Below are 25,939 nucleotides of genomic sequence, written 5' to 3' on the forward strand. Positions count from 1 at the left end.
TTGTTACAAAGCAGAAACTAACACACCATTGTAAAGCAATTATACCCCAATAAAGATGTTAAAAAAAAAAAAAAAAAGATATCAGTTCTTACAATCTCAGTTTATGGATTCAATGCACGCAAATTAAAATTCCACCATTATTTTTATAAATGTTAACAAAGTGATTCTCGAGTTTATATGAAGACACAAAAGACCAAAATATCCAACACATTATTGAAGAACAAATTTGGAGGACTGACACAACTTTATTTCATGATTTAGTATAAAGCTAAACTAATCATGGGAGAATGGTATTGGCAAAAAAAAAAAAAAAAGGACAAATGATCAATGGAAAAAAACATACACCAGATAAATAAACCCACAGAAATACAGTCAACTGATCTTTGACAACAGAGCAGAGGTAACACAATGAATTAGAGATTGTCTTTTGAACAAGTGGTGCTGGAACAAATGAGAATCCACATTTGAAAAAATGAACCTTTGCACACATCTTACACTATTCACAAAAATTAACTCAAAGTGGGTCACAGACTTAAATGTAAAATGCAAAAGTATGAAACTACATAGGTAACATAAGGTAACATAAGGGAAAAGTCTAGATACCTTGGGCATGGCGATAACTTTTTAGATATACTTCTAACATATGGTCATGAAAAAGAATTGATAAGCTGGACATTATTAAAATTTAAAACTTCTACTCTATGAAAGACACTATCATAGAGTGAGAAGACAAATGGAGATAGGGAAACTATATTTAAAAAGACATATCTTATTAAAAACTGTTACCCAAAATACAGGGGGGAAAGCTATTAATACCTAATAGTTAAATGAACCACCCAATAATAAAATGGGCGAAAGAGGTAAACAAACAGCTCCCCAAGGCACATATACAGATGGCAAATAAGCATATGTAAAGATGCTTCAAAAATTATTAGCGGGGCTTCCCTGGTGGTGCAGTGGTTGAGAGTCCGCCTGCCGATGCAGGGGACACGGGTTCGTGCCCCGGTCCAGGGAGACCCCACATGCCGCGAAGCGGCTGGGCCCGTGAGCCACGGCTGCTAAGCCTGCGCGTCTGGAGCCTGTGCTCCGCAATGGGAGAGGCCACAACAGTGAGAGGCCCCTGTACCGCAAAAAAAAAAAAAAAAAAAAAATCATTAGCAATAGTAAATTTTAAAAATGAGATACCCCTACCTCTCTTTTAGTGTTACTAAAATCCAAAACACTAAGGCCATCAACTGAACGTGTCCCCAGAAATGTTATGTTGAAATTCTGTCTTGATGGTATCTGGAGGCAGGCCTTTAGTGGTGATGAGCTTAAAAGTGCAGAGGCTTTACGAAAGGAATCTGTGTGCCTTATAAAACAAACCACTGAGGCTGATCCTTTGCTATCTATGAGAAATCTGACTATGAAAAAGGTTGAGGGCCCTCAAAAGACATCATAATTTGCTGATGGCTTGATCTTGGACTTTTCAGACTCCAGAAGTATAACAAATACATGTCTGTTGTTTATAAACCACCCAACCTATGGTACTTTGTATCTGCCTGAATTAAATAAGCAACTCTCAATTGGTGGGAGAAGCTAGAGCAAAAAGAAGCCTCAGTCACTGTGAGAGGCAAATGACCATCAAAGTCCCTTTAGAACAGCAGTCCCCAAACCTTTTGACACTTTTTCCACAGGGGAGGAGAGAAGGATGATTCCTACGCATCACATGTACTGTGCACTTTCTTTGTATTATTACATTATAATATATAATAAAATAATTATACAACTCACTATAATGCAGAATCAGTGGGAGCCCTGAGCTTGTTTTCACTTGCCACTCACTGATAGGGGTTTGATATGTCTGCAAACGATTTATTATGGTCTCTGTGCAGTCAAACCTCTCTGCTAATGATAATCTGTATTTGCAGGTGCTCCCCAGCACTAACATCACCGCCTCAGCTTTACCTCAGATTATCAGGCATTAATTCTCATAAAGAACGTGAAATCTAGATCCTTCACATGTGCAGTTCACAGTAGGGTTCGCGCTCCTATGAGAATCTAATGCTGCCACTGATCTGACAGGAGGCAGAGCTCAGGTGGTAATGTAAGTTATGTGGAGCAGCTGTAAATACAGATGGAGCTTCATTCACTTGCCCACTGCTCACCTCCTGCTATGCAGCCTGGTTCCTAACATGCCACGGACCAGTACCAGTCCTTGGCCCGGGGGCTGGGGACCCTGTTTTAGAAGACAGTTATCAGTTTCTTACAGAAGTATTGATAGTAGTCTAACAATATGATCCAATAATCATGCTCCTCAGTTTTTGCCTAAATAAGCTGAGAAGTTAGGTCCACACAAATCTGCATGTGAATTTTTATAATAGCTTTACACTATAACATTCTGGAGAAGGCAACTATATAGACAATAAGAGTATCTGTGGTTTCTCCACATTTAAGGGAGGCAGGAGAAATAAAGAGATGGAGCACAGGATACATTTAGGACAGTGACTCTACTTTGTTCTTCTGTGAAGGGGTTGCAAGTCATACACACCGGTGAAAACCTACACAATGTGCAACAGAGTGCATCAGAATGTAAATTATGGGGGTTAATTAACAATGAAGTATTAATATTGTCTTAGCACTTGTAATTAATGTACCACATTACTACGAGATGTTCAGGATAGCGGAAACCATGGATTGGGAACTTTGGGGGACTTTTTGTATTTTTGGCTCAATTTCCTATAAACCACTTAAGAAGTGTTCTAAAATGTAGTCAATTAATAAATTTAAAGAAGAGGGTGTTTAAGAAATTCCTATCTCTACATCAAAACTTTTAATAACTCCCATTTGCCCTTCACAAATTAAGCTGCATCCCTTGCGTTCCCTCTTCATAAACTACACTGTAGCCACATCTGTACTACCTTTCTGCTTTTAAATTCTGTTTTCTGTGACTGTAACATCTTGGTTCTCACCTAAGCTACTTTCTCTGCATAATGCAAGTCACATTTTATTGTAATTTATGGTTGGTGAAACCTTATCAGTCTTTTTACCACATTAAAATAAACACTTCACAACTGGCAGAGCACTTATTATATGCAGAAAATACTTCCAGTTATTAAATAACTGCAATTAAAAAACATGGTCATGATGTCTTAATTCATTAAGCAACAGGATTTAAAAGAATTATAAGGCTGTTCTTTCTTCCTTCTTTGCCTTTATCTCTAATAACCTAATTTACGTATATTAATTTACACTGGATAAGGAAGTAACTCACGTGCACAGATGAGCTGACAATGTAGTATTAATAGTGTTAACAAAATTCTCAGATAATTGTGAATTATTTAAAATTAGTTTTTAAAGATAATATTTCTTATATTTTAATTTCTTCTCTTCAAAATGTATACAAGTTAAAGAAAAACCTACTATATAAGAACAAACAAAGCAGCTAATCTTTCTTTTACCTGAGTGGAGTTAGATAGCTGTTTTCTCCATGGCTCTTCTGTGCTGCTGGTCAGGTTTGTGCAGTTATGAGGTAGAGTGAGTGTGTTTTGCTGCAGATAAGGCACATTTCCATTACTTCCCCTTCCTGTTATATAATTATCGCCTACCAAAATCGTGTCCGTACTCCCTAGCGTTTTTGATGTGCCGCAAGGAGTATTGCCTGCAGAAAAAGGTCCACTGGACAAAGGTACTTCAAGCTGAGAGACACTAGGTACTCTGGGTAGAACAGCAGTTTGTCCTGTTTGTCTCATCTTCAAAAACAAAAACGAAAACCTGTTTGTATGACTTTGAAATGTATAATCAATACATTCCTAACTTAATCAAAAAAATTAATCTCGCTAGATTAAAAAACATACATTTTAGAAATAAAATGCTATGTTCATATGGGTAAAGCACAACCTTTTTCACTATATGCTAAAGAAAGCTCTCATTAGTGGTATAAGGGCAAAAGAAAAGCACTGAAAATTATAACTTAGTAATTTATAGGCCTTATTTCCCATCATAAACTAGGGGATTTCAAACAGCCATTCCATTACATTTATACCAAATCCCTGATAACAATCCTTAAAACATCTCCACCTCAGTATGAATATTTTGTTCATTATAAAAAAATAAAAGTAAGCCTACGGAACACACTGGAAATATGCAAAAAAACGTAAAATACTAGCTGTTATTTTCTAAACTAATTTGTGGCTATTTAAAGAAAGTGAACTGTCCACTAGTGATATTTAAAGCTCAGATATATAAATTCTATTGACTACACATAGGAAGTAGAAATATGTATTAAACTCTAAAAATATATTGTATTCAAGAAAAATACTTAACATAATGATAAATATCGGAATGAAAATGGTATACATACTTGTTGCATTAAGACAAGTTGAGTTTCCAACTGTCCCAGAATCAGTTTCTGTGCCGGATTTAAACTGTCTCTATTTACGCGCAGCTGTTCCAAGTGCTGGAAAAATGAAAAAGTATTCAAAAAAATAAATAAGTCACTATCAGGCAAAGTGTCACTGAAAAGATTACAAACACAGAACTTTTGAAGTGAAACACAGTGATCTCTAACCAAAAGTAATCAGTCCCAAAATGAAGTCCTTACAAAAAGCTAAGAAAAAGTAAAAACACAAGAATTCATCCAAGGAAGGTAATTTTTATGTTTTGAGTTAAATACATGGACAGGAAATCACAATCTTCAAAGAGAAAGCTGTTTAACTGTAAGATGTGTTATAACAGCAATGCTAATTAAGAGCAACATCGTTTATAAAATACTGGAAATGATATAAAAGTCCAACAATAGAAAACCAGTTGAATAAAATGTGGCTTCCGAGGAATTTTAAAATGTAATATTATGTAGCCATAAAAGAACAAGGAAGTGATACAAAGACATGAAAAGGTCTCAAAGATACATCTTTGGAGAAAGTGAGCCAGGAGGGAAGACAAGGTCCTGATACTTACACATAGCATTCTACCTACATTTGAATAAAAGACAAAAGGCAATCTATGAGACCAGCATATTTTCTTGTACATGTACAATGTATCTCTAGTAACAAAACAAAAAAACAAAACAAACTTTTGATTATTTGTAGGAAAGGGAAATTAAGTGGATGGAGGCAGGAACTGGAAGGACTCTTTATACCTGTGCACCCTATATTCTAATAATTCGGGGTTTTTAAAATAAATTTATTTATTTATTTATTTTTGGCCGAGTTGGGTCTTTGTTGCCATGCGTGGGCTTTCTCCAGTTGCGGCGAGCGGGGGCCACTCTTCGCTGTGGTACGCAGGCTGCTCATTGCAGTGGCTTTTCTTGTTGGGGAGCATGGGCTCTAGGCACGCAGGCTTCAGCAGTTGTAGCATGCGGGTTCAGTAGTTGTGGCTCGTGGGCTCTAGGGCTCAGTAGTTGTGGGGCATGGGCTTAGTTACCCTGTGTCATGTGGGATCCTCCCGGACCAGGGCTCAAACCTGTGTCTGCTGCACTGGCAGGCAGATTCTTAACCACTGTGCTACCAGGGAAGCCCTCTAATAATTCTTAAATTTCAAACATATGAATATATTGCTTGTTTTAAAAAGGTAAAAAACAAAAATGAATTATCTCTATTCCTCTGGAAAATGTAGGTTCATTATACTTATGTTCGTTTTAATTTACGTCATGTTTGAATGGCTTACTGCCATTCAATTTTAAGAATACCCAGAAAAGCTTAAAGTTTACTACCTCGACTGCATTGAAACATGGTGTTAAAACCGTCAAAAGAATATTTCATACCTGTAATTTCTGTGGTGTCAGACACCATGAATGAACTTGTTGCTGTACTGAAGTATGTGAAACAGTATGGTCACTATTCCAGTTCTCAGAACTATTCTGAGGAAAATTTATTTGTAAAAATTAAAAAATACTTGGTTAAAACTCATACACCAATAATTATGACTAGTGAGATACCAAATGACTAGGAATTGGAGTATTTACACATAAATAAAGCTTATCTTTTAAAATCGTTAAAAAATTTTTTTAATGCATAATCAATTTGGAAAATTATGAATTTGAATTGTCATTCATTCTTTAACTTCACCTTAAAAGGCTCATATCTAAAAATGACTCAAAACTCTAACAGGTTATCCATTATATCCAACACTTAATTTATTTTAACGTCTGAAGTGGTGATATAAAGTACATTAAATTCATAAAAGCAGGGAAATGAATAAAATGACTTGATGAACATAAAGTTATCACTACTTTCTATATTTCTATCAATACTTTCTATAAATGATGCTACAATTTCAGGGTAGGAAATACTGCTTATAATAGCAAAATAACAAAACCTTTTCAATCTCTGATGTACATAGTTTAAAATTTAAGACAGGCACAATTACAGACTTTTAGCTTCACTTCTGATTGGGATTTTCCATTTCTCTAAAATGTATATATACCTTTGTTGGACTAGATGTTCTTTTCCTCTTCGCAGGACTGGACAGGCCATCTACTTCGTTAGAAGTAATCATGCGTACTGGCAAGGGCTGTTGTGAAACTGGCGTTTGACTGAGGCTTAATACAGGTTCAGTATTTGGATGATGAACTTTGTAAGCCTAAGGATCACAGAAGTAAAACAAAAACATGGTTCTACATATTCTTAATTCATGCATTCAAATTACAAAACTTTATAAGCTGCATACTTTCAAAACTATGTGGACATCATGAATTGCAACTGAAAATCAAAATCAAATGATTCATCAATGGAGGAATGTGTATCTTCTTTTGAAAAACTTAGTTTTTAAAACATTAAATAAACCACTGTGTAACAGTCCCTTAAGAAATCCCTTTTGCAGCTTCCCTGGTGGCGCAGTGGTTGAGAGTCTGCCTGCTGATGCAGGGGACACGGGCTCGTGCCCCGGTTTGGGAGGATCCCACATGTCGCGGAGCAACTAGGCCCATGAGTCATGGCCGCTGAGCCTGCATATCCAGAGCCTGTGCTCCACAACGGGAGAGGCCACAGCAGTGGGAGGCCCGCGTACCCCAAAAAGTAAAAAAAGAAGAAATCCCTTTTAAAATCATTAAACTATACAAAAGTTTTAAATTGGTACCCAAAGTTTCTTCCCATATCAGAGGAAGTTCTATTTTGATCTAAAATCCCTTTACAATTAGATATGAAGGATTTAAATTTTTTAAAAAAGCCAATTCTACTGTAATTTAAGTCTGATCACTACCAACTGGAAAGAACCCTTAAAGCTGGGCACCTACAGAAGATAACCCAACTTCTCACCTGCTGTGCTGTGTTCATGGCACCCTGCCTGGAGGTAAGCTCTGCGGGTATTGGTAGGCTCCATGCCTCCTCAATACTAGGAAGTAATTTAGTTTTATTCTGTAGACTACCTTGTGGAAGGTTACACAACTGAGCCTAGGAAAAATTATGTAAAAAGCAAATTTAACACAGGACTACTTGAGTAATTAGCAAGTCCACCAAAACTTCCTCAATGTTACAGGATTTTATTTTTTAAAGAAAGCAGATTATAAATTTGGGGTTTCAGATATACGCTAAGTATAAAGAGGGCAACTAGAATACACTAGCGAGAATCAGAACAAAGCTAAATTCTGTTTTTCAGAATTACCATGGATACCTTCCATGAAACTTCAAGCAAGAGTGAAAAACAATGTGTTTTTTTCTCTAAAATGCTGTAACTTAAAAACACAGATAGCACACAAAATCATGCAAATTAACATGCATTAACAAAATAAAGATGCAAAAGAACATTTTCAATACAGTATATCTTAAAGTGAAAAATAATATCACAAAATATTAAAAAGTAGAGAAACAAGTTATTCACATCAAAAAAACAAACTTTCCAGCCACCCTACTGTGCCAGTTATCCTATGGAAATGTCTTTTAAAATATGCTATTTTAAAAATTTACCTGTAAAAACTTAATTCTTCCTGTGAGCATAGAGCTATTACTACAACTTTTGCTTCTAGTTGCATTTAAGTAGCATTTAATGGCATCCTGAGGTTGGTTGCAGGATTCATAGAGAGTGCCTAGGTCCATCCAGGCTGCTGCATGCCCATGGTCCAACTGTACAGCACAAATATAGGCCTGTAATGCATCCATAGGCTGATTTTGCTGCTGATAGAGCACACTGGAAAGAGAAATGAAGTTTTCTGAAACTGACTGGGTGTAAGACTATTACACAGTATATTAGATGTAGTTCAATAAACTTGTGTATCAGTTAAAAATATTACAAATTTTACACACACAAGCCTTACCCTATTGAACACCAGGTATCTGCACTTGCTTCTGATTTATCAATAGACTGCCTGTAAGATATAAAGGCATCCTGAACTTTCCCAATACTTGAGTAGCACCTGAAAGAGGGGAGAAATAGATATATATATATATTTATATGAAGTATTCATAAATGCTTAAATTAACTATATTAGTTTACCAAAATTATATATATGGAAAGGAAAAATACTTATTAGCAACATGTTTACATATAGATTTCGACACTGATTTTAATCTACATTATAATTTGCTGTTAAATGAACTTTCCCTCTTATGACTGCAAACACGTTATATAATGAACTCTTTTCAAACCACTATAGCCCAGATTTGTTCACTGCTAGAACATTCAGGTTTAAATACACAGAGCTCTTTTTATATGTACTTTATACTCAAGCTTCTTATGCTACAAGAATATAGAGCTAAAACACAAAGAGAAATTAAATGTTGATAATGATTTTAATTTCACTAGCACATCGGAATTTTCCTTTCTGAACTTACAATACTCATAACAAATATTCCTTAACTCATGAAACATACAAAACTGAGATACAGTTAATATCAAATTCCACATAAAAAAGCGATAAAAGTAAGTTTAGAAAATGGCTATTTGTGGGTTAAGAGACATCAGAAACGCCAGTAAAAGAGAAAGAGATGCAGTTTCAAAGAGTGCATACAACGTAAGAATCTGAGGCAGAATTAAAAAGGAAACAGTAACGCAAACATGCACAGATATTAGAGACTATATGAATAGTAACAGACAAAAATATTTTTTAACAAAACCAAATTTCATATTATCAGACAAATGCCGTGTGTGTGTATATATATGTATATATATACACGTATATTTATATATATTTATATATGTGTGTGTGTGTATATATGTGTGTGTGTGTGTATATATGTGTGTGTGTGTATATATATATATATCTCCTTCCTAAATATTAGGAGAACTGGAAATATTTCCTGAAACCAGCATTTTCACATTCCGTTTTTGTTTGGGTTTTTTTTGTGGTACGCGGGCCTCTCACTGTTGTGGCCTCCCCTGTTGTGGAGCACAGGCTCCGGACGCGCAGGCTCAGTGGCCATGGCTCACAGGCCCAGCCGCTCAGCGGAATGTGGGATCTTCCCGGACCGGGGCAGGAACCCGTGTCCCCCGCATCGGCAGGCGAACTCTGAACCACTGTGCCACCAGGGGAGCCCTCACATTCCGTTTTTTAAAAATCAAAACAAAAATTCAGTGTGTCCAAGTTTGTCTAGTCCAATGACCAGGGCTTTTCTCTCCAACACAAGTTGTCTAGGTTCCTCTGAGGTAGGCTGGTATAACAGAAGCAGCACTGAGTAAAGCTGGGTTCTAGTTCTTTTTGTGACATTAATTAGCTATGTTACTTCAAAAAAACCACTTTACTTCTTTGAACTCATGTCCCCCATCTGTATCATAAGAGGGTGAACTAGGGCTTCCCTGGCGGCGCAGTGGTTGACAGTCCGCCTGCCGATGCAGGAGACACGGGTTCGAGCCACGGTCCGGGAAGATCCCACATGCTGCGGAGTAGCTGGGCCTGTGAGCCATGGCTGCTGAGCCTGCGCGTCCGGAGCCTGTGCTCCACAACGGGAGAGGCCACAGCAGTGAGAGGCCCACGTACCGCAACACCAAAAAAAAAAAAAAGAGGGTAAACTAAGTTGCTGTCTGATCATTCCCAACTCTTAACAGTTTTCTGACTGTGTGAGACTATTTAACATTGTCATTACTAGTGTTATTACTGTATTACCCCATTCCTTTAACATACACATTCCAAACAAGCAGCAGCAATAATATGCAACACAGCCTTGAACACAGAGGTAACATACGGTCTCTGAAATACTAGGATCATCAAATCTCTGTAAATTTTACCAGCAGTGAGATGCCCATTCAGAGTGTCAATAAGTTTTAAAATATTTTTCACAAATTTGATTTTTCTATCAATAAAGCCAAGTAGAAGCAATATATCAAAAGGCAGAAGATAAACAAAGTTATAGAAAAAAAATACTAAAAATAAACTGTCTAAAATGACAATCCTTAGCCCAAGAAGGTTAGGTATCTTCTAGTTGAGAAACGAAGAGACTGTTCTGTACTTGTAGAAACTTTTATCCAAAAAAGTTAAAAACAAAGCATATGTCAATGTTTTAAATTCAGATAACCTCTAATAAAGCCCTCTGTGGAATACTGCTGTTCTTAAACAGATGGGAAAGTGCACCCTACTAAAATGCTGATTTTAAACATATTTCATTGCACCTTCATTGTACATGGCTGCAATTAAACAGAAACAACAATAAGGATCCCTTATACTAAGAAGTCACACACAATGTAAACTACATCATGCTACAAATTTTTATCTTGGATAAAAAGGAAAACAATATCCTGGGTCATATTCTTTTAATCTATACTAGCGAAGTGCTAATAAAAACCTAGTAGTATACGTCACACCTCTCGCTCCCTAAAGATAAGCTTCTTTTACAATCACTGTATGAAGACAAATATTGTGCAAAGGAGGTAATAATATTAGCTCCAAATGCCACTTATTTAGTTCACTTATTCAATTTATTAAATATTGGATCGATCTAGGCACATTGCAAGGCAATGGAAGATAGGAAAGATTCATTTTCTCCTGGAGGACCTTTAGTAGAGGAGAAAAAACTAAGTTGACAAGCAACTCAAAGTACACTCTTTTATAAGCCTGGGGGAGACTACGAAAAACTCCACTGAAAGTAGCTAACTTTAATTCTTATTAAACATAATAGAAAATCAAATATTTTAAAAAGGAACTATCCTAATACTAATCTGACACAAATATAAATATACTTTACTTTTTAAAACAGAAAGATATTAAAAACTAAAAATTAGGCGCTTCCCTGGTGGCGCAGTGGTTGAGAGTCCGCCTGCCGATGCAGGGAACATGGGTTCGTGCCCCGATCCGGGAAGATCCCACATGCCGCGGAGCGGCTGAGCCCGTGAGCCATGGCCGCTGAGCCTGAGCGTCCGGAGCCTGTGCTCCGCAGCGGGAGAGGCCACAACAGTGAGAGGCCCGTGTACCGCAAAAACTAAAAAAAATTAAAATTAACACAAAACATAAGTTTGATTTAGACTTTATGTCAAATGTCCTAGAAAACAAAAAATTCAATGTGAAAAAGTATGGGGCAAAATTCACAGTCAAACCAAGAAGGACAACTAAATTTATAACCTTGAGAAAAGGTACCTGACATATCTAATCCAATTCATTCATTAATAGGTGGAATGAGAATTCAGACCTCAAACAATTTCAATAAATTTTTCCATAGGTTACTGGTGGTCCTCAGGTAAAATAAAAATGAATTTTTTGAAAATTCTTTAAAACTCTTCAAAACTCTCCGAAAACTAGTGATAATTCAAGTCACGTGAAGACAATGTGAAAATAAAATCTAATAAGCAAAATAAGAATTCCTCAGTAAAAGCACCTAACTCAGAGTGATCCAATTTTACCTCTCAAGAATCGCTATTATAATGTATTTAAAATAAAATGTCACTAAGCACATTATGTTATTAACATTTTAGATTATAAATCAACTCTAGGCAGCACAACCCAAGTGTCTGGTCTCACCTGCCAAGGAAATACCAAGACCGGCCAGAATTAGGATCTGCCTCCAATGACTTTTGGAGATACTGAATAGCATAGCTTTCCTTGGTGGCTTTGTCTCCTTGTAGATCCATGTTATGATGCATCCATCCTATAATTAAACAATTGAAAGCATTTATCCATAATTAAACTATTCTTCTAGCTTCAAGAATACCATGAAGCACACAAATAAATTAAAATACCCTTTTAGTACATTTATTTATCTTGAATCAAAATTTCCCTAAATATCAACCTACCAAAAGTAACTACTATAGAAAAATCCATTTTACTAAAAAGATATACTCAAAGCTATGAGGACTCTTAAAGAATAGAATGAAATTTGAAACATCAGGAGTACTGCATAGAAGCCATAGATAGATACTCCTTTTCTAAATTTAATTTGGAAAAAAGTTTTCCAATTTATAAACCAAAAAATACAAAGATGATTAATTTACTTGTGCTTTAAAGGTTTATTCTGAAAATAATCTAGAAAGTCCATACTTATCTCACAGGAATCAATAAAAGTAAAAATACTCAAAGATAAATAATTAAAAACAAAAACACCTTCCCAAAGATCCTACACTTTAATTACACTAATTGTTCTCATATAATCCTAAATATAACAACATTAGATCAAAAACAACAACAAAACACCTCCAGGGATATATGGATATCTAAATGAAAAACTGGTGCCAAAAGTTATAAAAGCAGTACAGTGCTTAATGAAGAGGTTTAGAGTTACAGCTACAGAGACAATGTTAAGACTAGATCATGAAAAAATGTTAAACATTTAAAACAAATAGAAATTAATGCTTCAGTTGTTAGTCAATTTACGTGTATAAGATTACCTTTGCAAAACTATCACTTAGGCAGAAGTATTACTAATTGCTTTTGACATTATAGGTAAAATACAGCCATTATAAAAATATTCACATTATCACAAACTTGATTAAAATTTAGAATTATTTACTCAAAACCAAAAACAGCGAAAGGAAAAACAAATTTAAAAAACCCAACCCATATATTAAATTATACATGATAAATAACCAACAAAATGAATTACTGAATATTCTTACTATCATCTGAGTAGTACTGATGCATTACTTATATTATTTTTGAACACCAAACCTTTGCTTTTAAAACATAAAAATATAACAAGTAGCTGGAGAAAATAACGAACTCTTCTATAATTTTTAGGTGAGATAGTTCCATTAAGTCATACAATGAAATATATTGTATTTCAAGCTCAATAGCACTAACCTGGCCGTTTGAATTATTTCAATTCAATTGACTTCAGAGTGCTAAGCACATGGAAATATTCAAACCTCCTCCAGAGGTCAGTTACTAAGGGGTAATTTTGAGAATTTAAAAGGACTAGTTGCACTGGACCACTGTATTTAGATAAATTTTGAGATGAACTGTGCTAGATAGTAGGAATAAATATATTATCAACTCTTGACAAAAGAGAAGGAATACATTTACATTGGGAACATTTACAACATAAAATACTCATTTTAAATACCATCTCAAAATAATTTATGTCAAAATTAATCCTAAAACACAGAAGTTTAATGAAAACTTATTTTTAAGCAGATGAGTTACAACTGCTCCCACCCACCAGTGCCAAAATGTTTAAAATACTACAATATATAATAAAAAGTAAATTTTTATGTACCTAACTGTTGTAAAACAGTTGCTTTTACTTGTGCAGGTAGGTTTTCTGTCCCTAAAAGCTGTTCATAAGCTTCTTTTGCAGAGTGATATTTTCTCTAGAGAGTAGAAGATATTCAGACAAAAAAAAAAAAAGATAAATCATTAATACAACAAAATAAAACAGACTCATAATTATGGAGAACAGACTAGTGGTTACCAGTGGGGAAAAGGAAGGAGGAAGAGGCAAGATAGGGGCATTGGATTAAGAGGCACAAACTACTATGTATCAAATAAATAACCTAAAAGAATATATTGCAGAACACAAGGAATATAGCCAATATTTTATAATAACTACAAAGGCAACATGATCTTTAAAACCTGTGAATCTCTATGCTGCACAACTGAAACTTACGTAATATTGTACATCAATTATACCTCAACTAAAAAAAAAAAAAAACCTTCAAACAGAAGGTTTTCAACATCACTGTAGATGTTAAAAAGAATTAACTTTTCCAGTAATAAAGTGGAATAAACACTGACGTATATGTGTATATGTATCATAAAAACTTACTAGTATATGAAGATTTAGACAATAATATTTTATAAGTTTCAATTATTAAAAAGAATGAATGTAAAAGTTCTAATTTATTAACTGAGTATTTTACTGTGGACCACCATGTTTCAAAAGAACTAACAACCAATAAAACTACCCTTCAATATAACAAGGTATTAGTAAAATATGGCATTTATAACATTTGCTGTAACCCAAAAGTTACAAATAAAATAACTCCAACCTTAGACATTATTTAATAACATTCACAAGGCTGGAGAAATATTCTACCAGCAAATGTATAATTAACCTAGAACGACTTTTGAAGATACGGACATCTTATAAAGCAAATATAAGTGCTACTACTATCCTTTACAAAGTCTAAGACTGAGGAAAAGTAGTTATTGTCTTAATTTGCATTTTGAAATTTTTTGCTTTTTTATACAAAATACTTTTGTAAAGTGTTCATAAATAAAAGTGTTTTTTAAAGACATAACATTTCCCATAGATACGATAAAACGCTCATATTAAAAGTACAGGCAGGGCTTCCCTGGTGGCGCGGTGGTTGAAGAGACCGCCTGCCGATGCAGGGGACACGGGTTCAAGTCCCAGTCCGGGAATATCCCACATGCCGCTGAGTGGCTGGGCCCGTGAGCCATGGCTGCTGAGCCTGGGCGTCTGCAGCCTGTGCTCCGCAATGGGAGAGGCCACAACAGTCAGAGGCCCACGTACCGCATAAAAAAAAAGTACAGGCAAATTTACAAATGAGACCATTGCCTACAGTTCTCCTTTAAAAATTATTAGTAAGACTAAAACCTATTATTGTTACTGTGATATTAAACACAACTCTTCCAAAACAACAGAAAAAATTAAAAAGAGAAAATCCAAAGTATGGTTTCTTTAAAACATACTTGGGAGTGGCATGGACATACATACACTACCAAATGTAAAACACTGAGTGGGAAGCAGCCACATAGCACAGGGAGATCAGCTCAGTGCTTTGTGACCACCTAGAGGGGTGGGATGGGGAGGGTGGGAGGGATGGAGACGCAAGAGGGGAGAGATATGGGGACATATGTATATGTATAACTGATTCACTTTGTTATAAAGCAGAAACTAACACACCACTGTAAAGCAATTATACTGCAATAAAGGTATTTAAAAAAAAAACTTGGAAAAACTGTTTTGGACATTTAAAAAGTGTTTATAAAAGGGATGATAAAGTCATTTCCAGGACATTTTTATTAAATGAGCAGAGCAATATGATTCATTAAAATAAATGTATAAATTGGTATTTAAAATATTGAGTTTTTACTTTAACCAAATGAGACAAGGAAAGAAGGAGGAAAAAAAAAACCCATCTCTTTTTTTATCTCTATCATATACCCACATACATATGTACATATACACGTATGTATATATAGGAAAGCCACGGCTTTAACGCAGACAGAAAACCAACATCCACAAAGAAGCCAACACTTACAAGGATAAACACTTCCCCAAGCATGAACATGCACAGTTAATAAATTCAGCAGGATACAAAATTAACAATCAAAAATCAGCTGCGTTTCTATATACTAGCAGAGAATAATTAAAAAAGGAAATTACGAAAACAAGTCAACTTATCGCAACACTAAAAACAAAATTAATTTAAAATAAATTTACCGGGATTCCCTCATGGCTCAGTGGTTAACAATCTGCCTGCCAATGCAGGGGACACGGGTTCAAGTCCTGGTCCGCGAAGATCCCACATGCCGCGGAGCAACTAAGCCCGTGTGCCACAACTACTGAGCCTGCGCTCTAGAACCTCAACTACTGAAGCCTGTGCACCTAGAGCCTGTGCTCCACAACAAGAGAAGCCACCGCAACGAGAAGTCTGCGCACCACAACAAAGAGTAGCCCTCACTCGCAACAACTAGAGAAAGGCTGCGTGCAGCAACAAAGACCCAATGCAGCCAAAAATAAATTTATTTAAAATTTTAAAAATTACAATAAAATGAATTTACCAAATATGTGACTTGTGTATAAAACACCACACTTTATCTACTCATCTGTTATTGATTGTTTCCACTTCTTGTCTGTTGTTAGTGGTTCAACAAACACAGGACAATTCTTATTTTTTTAATGTTTTTATTTTTTATTTCTGGCTGCATTGGGTCTTTGTTGCTGCACGCGGACTTCCTCTAGTTGCAGCAAGCAGGAGCTACTCTTGGTTGTGGTGTGCGGGCTTCTCATCGCGGTGGCTTCTGTTGTTGCAGAGCACGGACTCTAGGCGCGCAAGCTTCAGTAGTTGTGGCTCACGGCTCTAGAGCACAGGCTCGGTAGTTGTGGCGCATGGGCCTAGTTGCTCCGTGGCATGTGGGATCTCCCCAGACTAGAGCTCAAACCCATGTCGCCTGCATTGGCAGGCGGATTCGTAACCACTGCACCACGAGGGAAGCCCAATCAATTTTTTTGAATAAACACTCAAAGGTTGGAAAACTGATTGTATCCTACGATACTTCAATTTTAATTTTTGAGGAATCTTCATACTCTAGCTGCACCATTCTGCATTCCCACCAACAATGTATGAGGGTCCCAATTTCTCCACATCCTCACCAACACTTGCTTTCTTTTGTTTTTTGATAATATCATTTAGACAGATTTTAACTAATGTATATATACATATTTTTTAGACATGTTTTTGCACACTTAATAAACTGTAGTACAGGGTAAACATGACTTTTAAATGCATTGGGAAACCAAAAAATTCATGTGACTTGCTTTATTGCAATATTTACTTGATTGCAGTGGTCTGGAACTGAACCTGCAATATCTGTGAAGTATTCCTGCATTAAGATAAGACCACTTCCTGAAGCGATTTAAGGATTCAATGTAATCTCTGTCAAAATACCACTGTATTTGCCAGAAATTTTAAACATCATCCTAAAGTTCATATGGAATTTCAAAGGCCCTCAAAGCAAACAATCTTGGGGGGTAAAAAAGAACAAAAATTCAATTATTTACACATCCTGGGTTAAAAACTCATTTTTTCATCATATACTACACCTTTATCTTTTTCATTCATCATTAATACAAAACTGCTGAAGGGAGAAATAATCCAAGTGTTTACTCACAGATGAACAGAAACTGAATTTGATATACATATATGGAGTCATCCCTGATATCTTCAGGGGATTAGTTCCAGGACCTTAGTGGATGCTCAAGTCACTTATATATGCAAAATGCAGTAGTAGATGTGTATAACCTATGCACATCCTTACATTTGTCGTCTTCATCTCTAAATTCCTTATAATACTCAGTTCAATGTAAATGCTATGTAAATAGTAGCTGGAACATAGTAAGTTCAAGTTTTGCTTTTTGGGACTTTCTGGAATTTTCTTCCCAAATATTTTTTATCTGAGGTTGGCTTAATATGAATATGCAGAACCCACGGACACTGAGGGCTGACTGCACATATAATGGAATGTTATTCGGCCTTAAAAATAAAATTCTGATACATGCTACAACATGGAAAAACCTCGATGGTATTATGCTAACTGAAATAAGTAATACACAAATGACAAATACTGTAGGAGCCTATTTATATAAATCCGCCTGCCAGTGCAGGGGACATGGGTTTGAGCCCTGGTCCAGGAAATGCCGCGGAGCAACTAAGCCCATGCACCACAACTACTGAGCCTGCACTCTAGAGCCTGCGAGCCACAACTACTGAAGCCCGTGCACCTAGGGCCCGTGCTCTGCAACGAGAAGCCACTGCAATGAGAAGCCCAAGTACTGCAACGAAGAGTAGGCCCCGCTCACCTCAACTAGAAAAAGCCAACACGTGGAAACAAAGAACCAACACAGCCAAAAAAATAAATAAATAAAATTAATTAATTTTTTATTTGAAAATAGAAAACTACAAACCAATATCCTTTATGCAAAAATTTTCTGCAAAAATTCTCAAAAGAATACTAACTTACTGAATTCAGCATCATATTAATAAAAAATGAGGTAGAACTTATTCCCACAATGAAAGGATGGTTCACTCAATGTAATATTGCACATTAAAAGAAAGAAGTCAAAAGAACATATGAACATACTGATGCAGAAAAAGAATTTCGCAAAATGTGACAAAATTCAGCATCTTTTCATGATAAAAAATATTCACCGGGACTTCCCTGGTGGTGTGTGGTTAAAAATCCACCTACCAATGCATGGGACACTGGTTTCAGCCCTGGTCTGGGAAGATCCCACATGCCATGGAGCAACTAAGCCTGTGCACAACTACTGAGCCTGTGCTCCAGCACCCATGAGCCACAACTATTGTGCCTGTGTGCCACAAGTACTGAAGCCTGTGTGCCTAGAGCCCGTGCTCTGCAACAAAAGAAGCCACCACAATGAGAACTGAGAACGCTGTGCACTGCAACGAAGAGTAGCCCCTGCTCACCACTAGAGAAAGCCCATGCACAGCAATGAAGACCCAATGCAGCCAAAAATAAATTAATTAATTTAAAAAAATACTCACCAAATTAGGAATATAGGGGAACTACTTCAATCTGATGAAGGGCACTAATGAAAAACCAAAGTGATTACATAGCAGCTTTATTCATAACTGCCACAATTTGGAAGAAACCATTATATCCTTCAGTAGATGAATGGATAAATAAACTTGGTTCATCCAGACAATGGAATATTATTCAGAGCTAAACAGAAATGAGGTATCAAGCCATAAAGGGATATGAAGGAAACTTAAATGCATATTACTAGGTCAAAGAACCCAACCTGAAGAGACTACAGTCTCTATGATTCCAACTCTCTGATATTCTGGAAAAGGCAAAACTAGGAAGGCAATAAAAGATGTGTGATTGCCGGGGATTAGGGGAGGCAGAAGGGTTAACTGGAAGAGAACAGAGGATTTTCAGAGCTGTGAAAACACTATGATACCATAATGATAGATAAATGTAATTATAAATTTGTCCAAATCCACAGAATGTACAACACTAAGAATGAACTGTAATGTAAACTCTGAACTCTAGGTGATGATGGATTGTCAACATAGGTTATTAACTGCAATAAATGTACCACTCTGGTGGGGAATGTTAATAACACGGAAGGCTATGGGGCAATAAGTATATACAAAATCTCTGCAATTTTGCAGTGATCCTAAAAATGCATGGGAAAAAAAAGTCTTAAAAAAAATGGTGAACATAATACACAATGCTGAAAAAGTGAAAGACTACTCACTAAAACCAATTTTATCCAGAGGACTTAGGCAAGAAAAATAAAAGATATCTGACTTGGAAATGAAGACGTTAAATTATTGTATCTGCAGATGACATGACCATTTTAATGACTAATTCAATTACTTTGAAAGAGGGCTCTTCAGGCTATCAAATTCTCCTTCAGTGAATTTTGCTACTTTGTGTCTTTTAAGAAATTTATCCATTTTATCTAAGTTATAAAATTTCTTGGCATAGAGCTGTTCAGGCATTCCCTTACCGTACTGGTAATGCATGTGGACTGAGCTGTGATATGATGCTTCGTTTTATATGTCAGCTGACTGGGCTAAGGAATGCCCAGACTGCTAATGAAACATTATTGCTGGGTGTTATCTGTGTAAGTACTTCTGGAAGAGATTCCATTTGGATGGATAGACTGAGTAAAGAAGATTGCCCACCCTCCTCAATGTGGGTAGGCATCAGCCAATACAAACAAAAAAAAAGGCAGTGGAAGTGTAACTTTGCTCACTGCCTGCTTGAGAATGGGACGTCATCTTCTGCTTTCAGATACTCGAACTCGCGGTTCTTGAACTAAAGAATTAGACAGATTTGGACTAAAGTTTCTTTGGCTTGCAGACACAATTCCATCAGCAAGTTCCTATAATAAATGTACACACACACACAATATACACATACACACATACTATATATATTTATACATGCAAACATATACACACCCATAGGCTCCTATTCGGTGTTTCTCTGGAAAATCCTGGCTAATACAAGTGACAACCCCTCTTTCTTCTTTTTCTTTTATTTCTTTCCTTCTTATTTATCTGTTGAAAATTTTAAAATGTTTTTCATTGTGATGATTACCCCTCATCACATGAATGAAATGAAAGAGGATTTATCTTCTTTCATTCTTCATAATGGTAGTTGTGTCTTTTTTTCCTCCGATAGCTGAAACTGAGGTCTATCAAATCTGTTAACAAAGAACAAGTTTCCAATTTTGTTCATACTGTTTTTTCTTTTCAATTTCATTGATGTCTGATCTTATCTTTCTTAGTTTCTTCCTTCTGCTTGCCTTCAGCTTAATTTGCTCTAATTTCTTTCAAGGTAAAAGCTGAGGTTACTGACGTTAGATCTTTCTCATTTTCCGTACAAGCATTTAAGCTATACATTTCATTCTAAGCTAACTCTCTAACCACAAGCCACAAATTCTGAGGCTGTATTTTCACTTTTATAATTAAAATTTTTTTTAGTTTTTCTTGTGACTTCTTTTAGACCTATAGTTTAGAACTATACTGTTAAATGTTCAACTATGAGAATTTTTTTGCTACCATACTGTCACGAGCTTATAATTACACTGTGTTTTTAGAACATACTTAGTATAATTTGTTATAAACTCTTTTAAAGTTTGTATATAAACTCTTTTAAACTTTCAAGGTGTAGTCCATGGGCCAGAAGGTTACCTATGTTAACGAATGCTCCATGTACCATGAAAGCTGTTAAGACTCTACTATTAACTGTGTGTTCTATATAAGTCAATCAGTTCATAACATGATTGATAATTCTGTTATTTAGACTGACAATTTGATCATACACTGTTCAAGTTATCCTGAATATATTTTTTTCTGTAGCTGATTATTCATTTATTGAATAAGGCTTATTAAGATTCCAGGGAGAATAGCTGATTCATCCACCTCTCATAACCTGATGTATTTTGATGCTCTGTTGCCAGCTGTACCCATGTTCAGATCCTTATGTCCTTTTGGAGAATATATTTCTATATTCCTTTGCTTAAAAGGTATCTTTGTCATTAGATTTAACTGAGTTTATAAAATATACCCATAACAAATCTAACCCCATCACAAAGAATACTATACCATTTCCAAGTATAGTGAGTGTAGCTATCCTTTCTCAGAATATTCCCAATTTCTCCTTCCTGTCCCTATTAATATTATTTCATTTTATACATCCATATGCTATAAACACCCAATATACTGTATATTGTCACTATTAATGTCTTAAAGAAGAAGATATTGAGGGACGTCCCTGGTGGTGCAGTGGTTAAGAATCTGCCTGCCAATACAGGGGACAGGGGTTCGAGCCCTGGTTCAGAAGATCCCACATGCCGCGGAGCAACTAAGCCCGTGCACCATGACTACTGAGCTCTAGAGCCCGTGAGCCACAACAACTGAGCCCACGTGCCACAACTGCTGAGGCTGCATGACACAACTACTGAAACCTGCGCGCCTAGAGCCCATGCTCTGCATCAAGAGAAGCCACCGCAATGAGAAGCCCATGCACCACAACGAAGAATAGCCCCCACTTGCCACAACCAGAGAAAGCCCGTGCACAGCAACGAAGACCCAATGCAGCCAAAAATAAATAAATAAATTTATTTTTTAAAAGAGTATTTCTCCTACACATTACAAAATAAATTTCGATTTAAATTTTGTCTAATTTATAGAAAAAATGTAAACATACTACAGAGTTCTAATAGAGTTATACTAAATTTTCTGTATTATTGATATTAGCATGGCATACATCACAATGAATGAAGGAAAGTGGATATACAGTTATTATTGAAACTCATACTCTATCCAATGTCCCTTTTACCTAATATCATTTTGCTCTTTCAGGATACCACATTTTATTTAGTTGCCATGTCTCCTTCAGTTCCTTTTGACTATTATAGAGTCTCAGGTTTTGATTAGTTTAATAGAAGTTTTTAGTAGCCCTGGCAAGTACTTTTTAAGAGTTCTGTGTATTTGGAGTTTGTGTGATATTTTCCTCCTGGTTAGAATGGGGAAATGTATTTTCAGAATGAAGACTATAGAGGTAAAGTACTCTTCCCATCACCTCCTATCAAGGATACATCATATCAAACATGACCTACTACTGATGCTGTTAACTATGTTCACCAGGCTAACACAGTGTTTGTCAGTTAGCTCCACTGAAAAGTTCCCCACCACTAACTCTTTCCACAAATGTACTCTCTGAACAGAAGTAATTATTCTCAGTTCACACTTAAGAGAGGCACCTCTTTGATGGGGTAGTCTATAAGTAATTTGTAATTCTTCTCTAAAAAGATAATGGCACCGGTCATAGAATTCTATGTAAGTAGATTCTATTCTTTCAACACCTGGAGGGGATATTTTACTCCCATACTCTTTGCGCCTGCATGGTTCTGATAAGAAGTCTTACAATGATTTTTACCCTGATTCATCTATAAGTAAGATGGATTTTCTCATCATTTCTTTTTATTGTTAGAATAATGATAATCAAAAGTTTCATCCTTTGTCCTTTTTTTTTTTTTGCAGTACGCGGACCTCTCACTGTTGTGCCCTCTCCCGTTGCGGAGCACAGGCTCCAGACGCGCAGGCTCAGCGGCCATGGCTCACGGGCCCAGCCGCTCCGCAGCATGCGGGATCTTCCCAGACTGGGGCACGAACCTCAGCAGGCGGACTCTCAACCACTGCACCACCAGGGAAGCCCTGTCCTTTCATTTTTAAGCCCTTTTTTCTCCTTACAATTACTTATGTTCCATTGTCACTGAATTGATTGCATAAGGTCTACCTAATCATTCATGGTATGATTACTTCTAAACAAAACCTGAATTATATTTATCTTTATGTACAATTTTCAATCCGTTTATAAAAATGAATTCTGGGTCTTCCCTGGTGGCGCAGCGGTTGAGAGTCCGCCTGCCGATGCAGGGGACACGGGTCCAAGCCACGGTCCGGGAAGATCCCACATGCCGCGTAGCGGCTGGGCCCGTGAGCCATGGCCTCTGAGCCTGCGCGTCCGGAGCCTGTGCTCCGCGGCGGGAGAGGCCACAACGGTGAGAGGCCCGCGTACCGCAAGAAAAAAAACAAAACAACAACATCAACAAAAAGAAAATCTATTAAATCATTTCAATTACCCATATTTGATAATTTTGAAGCAAATCCTAGACATTATCATTGTTATATCCACAAATACATTAGTATATATCCTATAATATACATAACTATGTTTTCTATAACCTAAGTACATTGCCCTTAAAAAATGACAATAATTACTTAATATTAAATTTCCACTGTATATCAAAACTTCTCACACAACTTTCTCCTAGCTGCCTTTTTATGGCTGGCTTAACTCAGGATCCAAACAAGGTCAAACCATTGAATCTGGATAGGTTTCTTAAAAATCTTTTAATTTATAGGATTTCCTTTGCCTTCCCTTAACCTCCCACCCACTCTAAAGACTTAAAATTTTACTGAACAATCTATGTTGTTTATCCTGTACCCTACCCATTCCAAGTTTTCTCCTTTCTCCCCTCTTCTTAAACCAGTACATAGAAGAAAATGTTAACGTTGATTTCAGTTTCCCTTTTTTGCAAGAAATAACCACAAATGGTGGTATTTTTTAAATTCTACTATTGACTTTTTGGCCTTTTAAAAATTTCCCTCTGATAACGATATTAAAAAATCCACACACTCTAAAACCCACACAAATTTAAGCCCTTACAGATGGTTTTTGTTTTTTATAACACAAGTGCCTGATGTAAGCTTTGCTCTGAAATATCCACTAGAAAGCTGGCTAATCTGAATAAATACATTGCCAGCTATGTGACTAGATAAAGAACCAGGCTGCCGGCCACGCATGCACCACCACCCCCAACTTTGTATTAGAAATCATAGCTGACTTAGGTAACTTATCCTTTAGGCTGCACGTTTTTCTCTTCCTGAGCTTTAAATTCCTGCTCATATGTTTTAAATTCACCAATAAAAAGTGAAATCTTGAAACCCTCCTTTGATTCCAATAAAAGCAGGACTCTACATGCTCTTCCTTCCCAAGGGCAACATGCAATCACAGTAAGAACTGGAAGGGCAGGTCCAGCCACAAGAGTTTTTACTGACTTAGACCAGCACACAACAACAAAGTGTAAGTTGAGAGAGGTACACTATATTAACTTCTATTTAATCATACTGTTTCTGTCATCTTCTTGTAGATAAGCAGTTATTAAAACTTCTAATGATTTATCCTTTGGCTTTTTCATATAATAACACACATATGTCCAAGTAAGTTATAGTTTACCCAACACATTGCTTGATTTTCCTCTATTCACTTAAAAATATATATGATATCCTTCCAAAGGATACACAAAAATGAATATTCCTCATTCCATTAACATATGAATGATTACACTAGATACTACAAAATATACTGTTATTTTATTCAACTTCTTCCCAAGTGACAGATATCTGAGTTATCCTTGATATCTCCCTGTAAAGCACTTGATCTCATTGACCTATTTTATTTTCTGCATAATACTCAACACACTGAATGATTATTGTCTCTTTTCCCAAAAGAAAACAACTTTCTATTTTTACAGAAATTTATCCCACTTAAAATGGGATACCAAAAAATCTAACCATAAATTTAAGGAAATGTCCTCTGTCTTCCTCATGGAGGGCTACTTACACAAGGATAGAAAAAAACTGAACAAAGAAGAGTATGACAAAGCACCCACCTTTCCCTTTACGGCACTGGGGAACCATAACATTTCTAGTTGAGCATGGCAACAGGTCCTGTCAAATACATCTCAAGTATGTAGGTAAGTCTCAAAATTACTATAACCTTGATAAAAGGTGAATTAAAATCTAAAATCATACAAGGCCTTGTAATACAATAAGACCATTAAAAAAAATGAAAACCATTTTTATTTTTTATTTTTTTTTGCGGTACGCGGGCCTCTCACCGCTGTGACCTCTCCCGCCGCGGGGCACAGTCTCCGAACGCGCAGGCTCAGCGGCTATGGCTCACGGGCCCAGTCGCTCCGCGGCACGTGGGATCCTCCCAGACCGGGGCATGAACTCGTGTCCCCTGCATTGACAGGCGGACTCTCAACCACTGCGCCACCAGGGAAGCACAAGAAGCCCATTTTTAGATCACATTATTGCCTCACTGGATTATAGTGATCTTTCCCCAATCTAAGAATTGGCCAGGGGAAAAAAAGGAAAACTGAAACAAGCCCAGAAGTTAAAATGATCTCTGTATGTTTTCATACATGTAGTCTGGCATTCAGTAAATAATTAAAAGCAAATTGTAAAGAAGTAAAAATAAAGGAAAGAAAAATTAAGTAAAAACAAAGGCAACAGGAGATTCAGATACCAGAATTATCAATGACTTTCAAATAACTAGGATTAGTATGTTCGAGAAAATAAATGATGAAGAATTTCAGCCCAGAATCAAGAACTATGTAAAATTCCATCAGAAATTTTAGGGAAAAAAGGGAATAATTAAGAACTCAGTGGTGGCTTAACTGCAGATTTGATATAGAAAATGAGAAGATAAGTGACCTGAAAAATAAACCAGAAGAAAATACAGATAAAGAGAGAGAAAAAGAAGTAGAAAATACAGGTAAAAATAGAAAAGACAGTGGAAATCTGTAATGTACATGTACTTGGACCCTTAAAGGAAAAAAGATAATTGGGCAAAAGTAGTTTTTGAAGAAATAACCTCCCTGCAAAACATAAAAGGAGAACACGGTACAGATTCAAGAGATACAAGAAACCACAAACAGAAAACCATAAAGAATTAGGATCATGGTAGCAAAACGGCAGGAAACTAAATACAAATAAAAAATTTTAAGTAATCAGAAAATAA

The 25,939-nt window shown here is 36.3% G+C and overlaps 1 protein-coding gene across 5 annotated transcripts in view; it reads right to left on the minus strand.

Annotated features, from left to right (window-relative positions):
• The window catches only part of LOC137217862 (lysine-specific demethylase 6A-like), a 163,793-nt gene that overhangs the window by 54,587 nt on the left and 83,267 nt on the right, over positions 1-25,939 (minus strand). For 3 of the 5 annotated variants that reach the window (XM_067724852.1, XM_067724851.1, XM_067724855.1), the window contains 9 exons: positions 13,551-13,644; positions 11,861-11,987; positions 8,231-8,329; positions 7,884-8,103; positions 7,236-7,370; positions 6,406-6,561; positions 5,744-5,839; positions 4,343-4,438; positions 3,441-3,731 (listed from right to left, as the gene is read on the minus strand). In XM_067724852.1, the coding sequence (XP_067580953.1) occupies positions 3,441-3,731; positions 4,343-4,438; positions 5,744-5,839; positions 6,406-6,561; positions 7,236-7,370; positions 7,884-8,103; positions 8,231-8,329; positions 11,861-11,987; positions 13,551-13,644 (1,314 nt within the window). The remainder of the gene's footprint in view (positions 1-3,440; positions 3,732-4,342; positions 4,439-5,743; positions 5,840-6,405; positions 6,562-7,235; positions 7,371-7,883; positions 8,104-8,230; positions 8,330-11,860; positions 11,988-13,550; positions 13,645-25,939) is intronic. The other 2 variants (XM_067724853.1, XM_067724854.1) reach the window with 2 other exon arrangements.

Source organism: Pseudorca crassidens, chromosome Y (genome assembly GCF_039906515.1).
Source record: "Pseudorca crassidens isolate mPseCra1 chromosome Y, mPseCra1.hap1, whole genome shotgun sequence".
In the NCBI taxonomy this organism is placed as follows: Eukaryota; Metazoa; Chordata; class Mammalia; order Artiodactyla; family Delphinidae; genus Pseudorca; species Pseudorca crassidens.